This window comes from Balaenoptera borealis, assembly GCF_965194805.1.
Source record: "Balaenoptera borealis genome assembly, chromosome: 16".
NCBI classification, from domain to species: Eukaryota; Metazoa; Chordata; class Mammalia; order Artiodactyla; family Balaenopteridae; genus Balaenoptera; species Balaenoptera borealis.
Window position 1 is genome coordinate 366,548 of NC_138872.1, and position 8,337 is coordinate 374,884.

Below are 8,337 nucleotides of genomic sequence, written 5' to 3' on the forward strand. Positions count from 1 at the left end.
GTGGACAGTGCCCTGGCAGAGGCCCCTCCCGGGGTTCTGAGCCTTGTGGGAGAGCCTCGGGCGCGCAGACGAGACACAGCAGGGCGGCGGGGTGCTGCCCCGTGCAGACCTGAGGGGGCCCAGAGGTGCGTTAACAAGCCACGTGTGCACGTGTCAGCCTGAGGGGGAGCACGCTGAAACACACACGTGTTCACCACACGTGTGCATCAAGCATGTGACCACGGGGCTCCCGGCCTGCCCTGGCCACCTCCCCCATCACAGATCCCCCAGCGAGTGACGGCCCCTCACCTGAGCCCAGCCTTCCCCTGCAGAGGCCCAGTCTCTCAGAGACCGGGCTGGGCAGCGCCCACTCCAACCCAAATGGACCTAAAGGCAGCAGGCAGGACACCACCGTGCGCAATCTGGAACGAACCGGGAGGTTCATGTGAACGTCGGGGAGGGAGGGCGGAGCACCAGGACCTGCGGGGGGCGGGCGGGGAGGGGGGGGCATCGCGCGCTGTCCTCGGCTTCTGCCGCAGGCTCAGGCCAGGCTGCACCCTCTGAGCTTGGGGTTGGCGCCAGGCAGGTGGGAAGGGGGAGGGAACAAGCAAGACCAGAGGCCCCTGGCCCAGCAGGACCCATCACCCTGGCCCTACCAGCTGCCGGCTTGGTCTGTCCTCCCCGTCCCACGGACAGAGAGCTTGGTCCAAGGTCAGCGAATCTGGCCTCTGGAGCATCCCAGACCCACTGGGCCCAGAAAGCAGCTGAGCTGTGTGGCCATGAGGCCACGTGGAGGGACAAGCACTGCCCCCCTCCAGGGTCATGGGGAGGCCTGGTCTCCTGTCTGACTCAGGATTCCGCAGGAGTTGACTCGAGCATGAACCAGCCTTGCCTGCCCACCAACCTTCAGTAAGAATTCACAGACAGGGACTTCCCTGGTGGCGCAGTGGTTAAGAATCCGCCTGCCAATGCCTGCCAATGCAGGGGACACGGGTTCGAGCCCTGGTCCGGGAAGATCCCACACGCCACGGAGCAACTAAGCCCCTGCGCCATAACTACTGAGCCTGCGCTCCAGAGCCCGCGAGCCACAACTACGGAGCCTGCGCTCCAGAGCCCGTGAGCCACAACTACGGAGCCTGCGCTCCAGAGCCCGTGCTCTGCGACAAGAGAAGCCACCGCAACGAGAAGCCTGCGCACCGCAATGAAGAGTAGCCCCCGCTCGCCGCAACTAGAGAAAGCCCGTTCACAGCAACGAACACCCAACACAGCCAAAAATTAATTAATTAATTTTAAAGAAAAAAAAGAGTTCATGGACAGACCCGGAAGCCAGGCTCACGGATGCTTCCCTCCTGGGTCCGTGTCTGAGCGCTCTGCCGCCCACATACACACTCCCGCCACCCACGTGCTTGTCCGAGGGCCCAGTCGCACCTGTGACCCCCTCCCGCCTGAGACACGGAGGCACCTGCTCCCTCCCTCCCACTCCTGCCTGCGCTCTGAGTGACCGGGGGACCAGTCCACAGACACTCCGTGGGCAGTAAGCCCTCCCAGGAGACAGGCCCCAAGCTCGCGCAGGGCAGGGGGCCCCCGTGAAGCCCCCCGCCGGGCCCAGTAGGCCTGATCGTGGTGGCTGGCGTCTGGGCAGGAAGGAGGGGACAGGGCCTTACCGCCCCCGCCCCTCCTCTTGCTGGGGAGGGGAGAGGGAGCCCTCTGGTAACCGACTTAACAACCCCCCCAGGCTGAGAAGGGCTGGTGCCCAGGGGAGCTGCACGCCTCCTCCGTGCTTCCTGCTTCTCAGCACGGGGAGGGGGCGTGCGGGCAGGGCAGGCCAGGGGGCCTCAGGGCACCCAGCCTCCAGCCCAGGCTGCCCCTCCAAACCCCACATCGCGAAGGCCTCGGACGGGTTTGGACTCTGCACTCCATCCTGACCTCCAACCTTCCCGCCCCTCCCAACCCCCAGGCCAGGGCTCCTGCCAAGGCGCCCTGCTCCCCGCATCCCACACCCCTCGGACCCTCTTGGCCTAAGGACCTGGCCGACCCATCCTCCCCTCCTCAAAACTCTCAGGAAGACCAGAGCCCGTGTCCCTAGAAGGGCGGACCAAGCTCCTCCCTCTCCCGTGGCCGTGCCCCACACACGCCTGCCAGGCCTCTCCCGTCTCCTTGGTTTCAGCACGAGCATCATCTTCTCTACAGGACCACCCTGTTGATGGACAGGTGTCTCTCTGCTTTCTTCCTCCTAGAGCCCCTGCCCTCCAGCTAAACCTTGCGATGCACTTGGCACTTCCCGATGTTGTTTCCTGCCTCCCCCAATAGAGGGGCGGCCCTAGGAAAGCAGGAGTTTCCCCCTCTTTGTTCACTGCTCTTTTCCTAGACGAATACTTGCAGAGCAGACAAATGACTCTGGGCCCAGGGCTGGGATATTTCGGAGCTGGCTGACCAGGAGCCCCTGTGGGACCCCAGTCTGGCTGCCCCAGGCCTCTCCCACCGGCCCTGAGCCCAGGGTCTCCCTCCTGGCCTAGCCCAAGGAGATCAGGAACCGTCAAGAACCCCCAAGCCATGACCTGCCCCTGGGGACGGCTCAGTGCCACTAGTGCTGAAGGAGAGAGAGGCAGCTGGGCGCCGGGTGGCAGGGCCAGGGGTCCGAATGGCTAGGTTTGAAACGGGCCCTCTCAGTTTGGCCGAGTTCTCTCTCTGCTTCCCTGGAATGCGCTCTGAATCACCTGTCCCTTCTCCGTGAGCTAAGCCTCCCAGCCACCTACTCAGAGGCAGCACTTACCGTTCAGGGCTATCTTCTGAGCCCTCAGTAGGAGAGCAAGAGAGGGGACGGGCCTGGGGCCAAAGCACACACAGAGGCACGCAGGGCCGCACGCATCCGCCCGCGCCTGCGCGTGTACGCGTGTCTGCGTAAGTGCGTGCGTCTGCCGCGTGCATCTGTGTGATGTGTGCACGTGTGTGTGTGTGTGTGAGACGACCATCAGGTTCAGGTGGAAGGTGGTTGCCACACCAGGTGAATCACACACAGCTGTGAAAGCCGCTCGACTGAGCTTGCCCGTGACTCGACGCTGTGTCTGGTCTCCAGGCCCACCAGCCACACTGGGCTGGGTCAGGGCGGCTGCACCCCCCTCCCTTCTCCCTCCTCCCTGCGCAGGGGTGGGGAGAGAGGCTCACCGCCAGGACCTGCTTCCCCCCCCCACCCCGCCCAACAGCAAGCGGCTGCACAGACGCGCACACGCGCGCACACACACTCACACTCACACCGCGCAGACTCCCACGGGCTCCCATTGCGCAGGCCCCAGCCCCCGGAGACCAGGCAGAGGCCTCGCCCCTCCCCTGCGGCCCCCACCTCTCTCTCCACAGCCTGAAAGCCCTCACAGGCTGGTTGGAAACAGCCGATTCATTTCTGAAAATGGAACTCATCTCCCCAGGATGACACGCACACAATGCCCCATCCACGTGCAGACAAAGCCCCCTGCTGCCCCGAGGGCCAGAGAGCAGAGGCTGAGGCGCCCCCCACCGCTGGCCGGCGTGAGGGGCACCTGGGGGGTCACCACACCTGCAGGCCTGGTGCCCCCTCCTCAGCCCCCCCAACCCCTGCTGCCCCGGGGCCCCCATCCTCTCAGCTTCCGCCCCCAGCCCCCTCAGACGTGACGGGCCGGGTGGGGAGCCAGCAGCCCCCAGGACAGACTCAGGAGAGCAGAGAGCAGGCTGAGAGGGGCTCGGAGCCCCAGACCCTGGCAGACACTGGTGGGGCGAGCAGGGACCCCAGACTCACGGTTTGCCTCAGAGGAAGCCAGGGCCATGCTGGGAAACCGCCGGGAAGGTTCTTGTAGCTCTGGCACTGCCTGCTCCTCCCGGGGCTTGAGGGGAGACCTGCCTAGAGCAGCCCGGCCCCGGGCAAGTCTGGGGTGGCATTTGGCATCCTGCTGAGCTGGGGCAAGAGCAGGGGGGGCAGGAGGGTGAAGAGCCCCCGTCACAGGCCCACGCTCGGGGGGCACCAGTCGGCCATGTGCTGAGCCCCGGGCCCCCCCAACACACTCAGGAAATAGGGACCCCCAGCACCCATCCCGCGGGACACCCACAACCAGGCCCAGAGAGGTGAGCCCTGCCCCACCCCCAGGACAGCCGCTGAGCGACAGGAGGCCTGGGCCACTCCCTACAGGCCCAGCACCAGGGCAGTGGTCAGCCATTCACCCCCCAGGCCAGCCCGCACGCCGGCTCACACATAGGCCACACGGTCAAGGGGAACGGGCGGCCCATACACCAGGCCTGAGCCTCTCTCCGTCCTGTCTCTGGTGTCCAGGAGCTGTGACCTGACCCAGCACCCCTCCCCACGCACGAACCCCCCCCAAAATCACGAAAGTCAGCCCCAGATGCAGGGGCCTCTCCTCACGCTCACCCATCCCCTGGCCTCGGTGGGTCTCAGGCTGGGGCACCAATGACCAGTCCAGAACTTGCCCCACCCAGACCAGAGGGCAGCTCCCTCCCTCCCAGGCCCAGCTGGTCACCTTCTCTCTGCTTCTCAAAGAGAATCTCCTCGTCCAAAGCTGTGAAGCTCGTGTAGCCCACGTGGGACCGTGAGTATCCCGAGGAAAGTTCTAGCCCCAGTGCCCCCGTCCCCACCTCACACCAGAAACAAAAGCCTGTGTGTAGAGGCCGCTTGGAAGCACAGGGTTCTTGGGGGACCGGGGGACTAGGGGTCCCACCTGGGGGCAGCCCACTGGACGAAGGCTCGGCCCTGCTGGACAGCTGGAGCCCCTGGCCAAGGCTCGCAGCCCTCGGTCTCCCAGAGCCTGCAGCGCTCGCAGCCCAGGGCTCCGCGACAGCCGGGGGACCCCCTCCCCCCCGCCTCCTGGCACGTAGCAGCGCTGCCACGAGGCTGGAGACTCTTCGGGAAGCCAGCTCCCTCCGAGGCTGCCAGCGAGCAGGTCCTAAAAGCCCCCCAGGTGGTTAAGGACGGACTGGGACGCTGGCAGGGGGCCCATCGGTGGGGGCCACACCTCCCCCCTCCACCCCTGAGGCCGCCTGAGCTGGCCACCACCACATGTCACCCAGGCCACCAACTTCTGGCCATGTGTCTCCAGACAGGTCAGTGAGGAAAAGTGCAGGTGGCCACACACAGAGGGTCTGCAGCTTGACTGGGAGGGCACCGCTCCAGGACTCCCGATTCGAAGGGGGCCAGGAATATGATGGGAGGTGCATTTTCGAAGGGACTGTCTTGACTTATGTAGCTTGTGCTTTGGGGTGTGGCCGGGACAGGGGCTGGGGTCGGGGTGGGGGGGCAGATCCAAGCCCTCCCTTCCCAGAAGGGTGGTTGGCAGCTGCTCTCTGCAAGAGGAGGGGGCCTTGGGGGAGGAACCCAACCAGCCGAAAGTGCTGCCCAGGAGGAGGTGCCCACGCGCTCTGCCAGGCTCTCTCTTGCCACTGGAAAGGGGTGGATGGACAGAGACGCCATGAATCCTTGACCCCGGCAAAGTGGCCACGGCTTCTGCCAGAGAACTTGAGGCAGCTACCATTCTAAGCTGACAGCCAGATCCCAGAGTTTCTGGTTGTTTCTTTCTCAGAATCCAGCCCAAGGAGGCCCCTGCCCAGATTCCCAGCTCAGAAGCACCTCCCACCTGCCCAGGGCACAAACCATTATCGGTCCTGCCTCACGGTGGAGGCCACGGGGCCAGAGGGCCTGGACAGCCGAGGCTCCCCCTTGCCAGGCACAACGGGCGCCGGCCTCTCTTGGGACAACGGCACCAGACACAGCGTCGCGTTCCCTGAGCCGCTGCCGGCTCTCCACGAGCTCCTGTCAGTGGTGTACTCTGTCATCTGCGCCGTGGGGCTAACGGGCAACGCGGCCGTCGTCTGTGTGATCCCCGAGCGCCCAAGGTGAAGACGGTGACCCACGCGGTCATCCTGAACCTGGCCACCGCCGACGGACTCTTCACACTGGTGCGGCCCACCAACATCGCCGAGCACGTGCTGCAGCGCTGGCCCTTTGGGGAGCTGCTCTGCAAGCTGGTGCTGGCCATCGACCACTGCAACGTCTTCTCCAGCGTCTGCCTCCTGGCCGCCGCGAGCATGGACCGCTACCTGGTGGTGCTGGCCACGGCGCGGTCCCGCCGCATGCCCCGGCACACTGTCCGCGGGGCTAAGATCGCCAGCCTGTGCATCTGGCTGGCTGTCACTGTCACAGTGCTGCCCTTCTTCACCTTCGCCGGAGTCTACAGCCATGAGCTGCAGGTCACAAGCTGCGGGCTGAGCTTCCCACGGCCTGAGTGGGCCTGGTTCCAGGCGAGCCGCATCTACACGCTGGTGCTGGGCTTCGCGGTGCCCATGTGCACCCTCCGTGTTCTCTACGCGGACCTGCCGCGGAGGCCGCAGGCCCTGCGGCTCCACTCCGGAGCCAAGGCTCTGGGCAAGGCCAAGCGGAAGGTGAGTCTCCAGGTCCTGGCTGTGCTGGCCGTGGGCCTGCTCTGCTGGACGCCCTTCCACCTGGCCTGTCGTGGCCCTGACCACAGACCTGCCCCAGACGCCACTGGTCACCATCATCTCCTATGTCGTCACCAGCCTCAGCTACACCAGCTCCTGCCTCAACCCCTTCCTCTAGGCCTTCCTGGACCAGAGCTTGTGGAAGAGCCTCCGCCCCACGTTCCGGTGCCCGGGGGCATGAGCGCCCCTCCTTCGCGGCCCGCGCAACCGTAGAAAAGCTCTGTTCCTGCAGAGCAGCACCCCACCTGTTCACGTCCCATCACTATTTCCTCCAGACAGAAAGAGAAAGACCCACGAAGGCTGGCCACCGAGCCCGCAGAGGTGGCCATGGACCCACCCCTGTCTCTGCCTCCTAGACAGCCCTTGGGTGGCCAGCTGCAGGGATTCAGGTCCTGGCACAAGAGACATCCTGGGGGGCACCTGGGGCAGCAAAGCCAGGTGTTGCTGTAAAAGCCGAAGGTGCACATCAAAGGAGGCCATGAAGCACACTCTCACAGCCCGAAACTCAGGTGACATTTCACCAGGAGGCCTGTGCCCGTGTCCCCTCCTGGCTCCCTCAGCAGGGCTCAGGCTCCCTTGAGCACCCCATGCCCCTTGTGCCCTTCACGCCAATGCCTGTGGTCCCCCCCATGTCCTTCTTCCAGGACCTCTGGACCCCCACCGTCTAGAGGGGGCACCTGTCACTTAGACAGGCTAGCACCTGGACCCCTTCCTCCCTGAGGTGTGGCCTGCGGCCGAGACTCAGCCAGCAGGGGCTCCACACTGAGCCTGGGGGTGGGATGGGAACACTTAGGGGCTGGCTGCTCAGAGACCATTTCTGCCACTGGTGGGGGGTCAGAGGACAAGTCCCTGAAGACCGCTTTGGTAGGCCTCGGCCAGGCTCCGCACTCTTGGCCCCGTGGCTCCCAGCTGCTTCCAGGCCTGGAGCTCCAGCCTTGCCGTTCCGTAAGTCACCTGCCTGGCACCCAATAACCCTTCGAAGCTTATGGGGCCCCAGGTCGGTTTTAGTGCTGTGACACAGCTCTGGCCAGTCTGTCCAGCTGGCAAGCAGGACACACCTTTCGCCACGCGGTGAGGTGGCCCCCAGGCTGCATGGCCGCCTCCCCCCCACCCAGTCACGTGGAAGAGCTCGGGCCCACACCCCTCTCCCCTTCCCTCTCTCAGCCTGAAACAACTCAGAGGCTACCTGCGTCCTGTTATCTTTCTGACCACATGGTATTAGTAAGCCATTACTGTATAAAAAATTCCCCCCAAATTAGCAGCTCAGAACAACATTTACTAGTTCACAACTCTTGTGGGTCAGGAACCTTCCAGCAGCTCTCAGCTGGCTCCAGCTCAGGGTCTCTCACGACATTTCAGGCAGGACTTCAGCCGCGGCCCCAGTCACCCGAAGGTCGCACTGGGGCTGGAGGCCGCTCCCTCTCGTGGCCGCTGGCAGGAGGCCTCGGTTCCTGGCCCTGAGGGCCGTCCACAGGCTGCTTGGGCATCCTCCAGGGGTGGCAGCAAGCCCCCAGGGCAGCGTCCGAGAGAGAGCCAGGCGGAAACCTCCACACCTTTAAGGCCTATCTGCAAAGCCATTCGGCTACTTTCTATTCCTTAGAAGGGAGTCCCCAAGTCCCACCCACACTCAGGGGCTGTGGCCACTTCTCAAAGCGCCACTAGCACCCAGCCTCTCCCACGAAGAACTAGCTGTTCCCGATCTGCTCTCTCACTGCGTTGCAGTCACACCTCTCCAAGCAGCAGCCGTGATTACCTCGTCAGCGCTCATCCTGCGCCCTGCGAGCTCCTTGAGAGGGGAAGCTGCGCTCCCACACCCCAGCTAAGACCCCAGCTGGGCCGAGGCGAGGCGCGAATGCGGGGCGTGAAGGCAGAGCAGCAGGGGCG

At 64.8% G+C, this 8,337-nt stretch overlaps 1 protein-coding gene across 1 annotated transcript; it reads left to right on the forward strand.

The window, feature by feature from the left end:
- Nucleotides 1-5,045: 5,045 nt before the first annotated feature.
- NPBWR2 (neuropeptides B and W receptor 2) lies at nucleotides 5,046-6,757 on the forward strand (the record flags this gene model as incomplete). The annotated part of the gene is given in 5 exon segments (XM_082362331.1): nucleotides 5,046-5,061; nucleotides 5,496-5,834; nucleotides 5,837-6,461; nucleotides 6,463-6,568; nucleotides 6,572-6,757. Coding segments are annotated over 5 exon segments (1,149 nt in total). The 3' UTR covers nucleotides 6,635-6,757.
- Nucleotides 6,758-8,337: the final 1,580 nt, after the last annotated feature.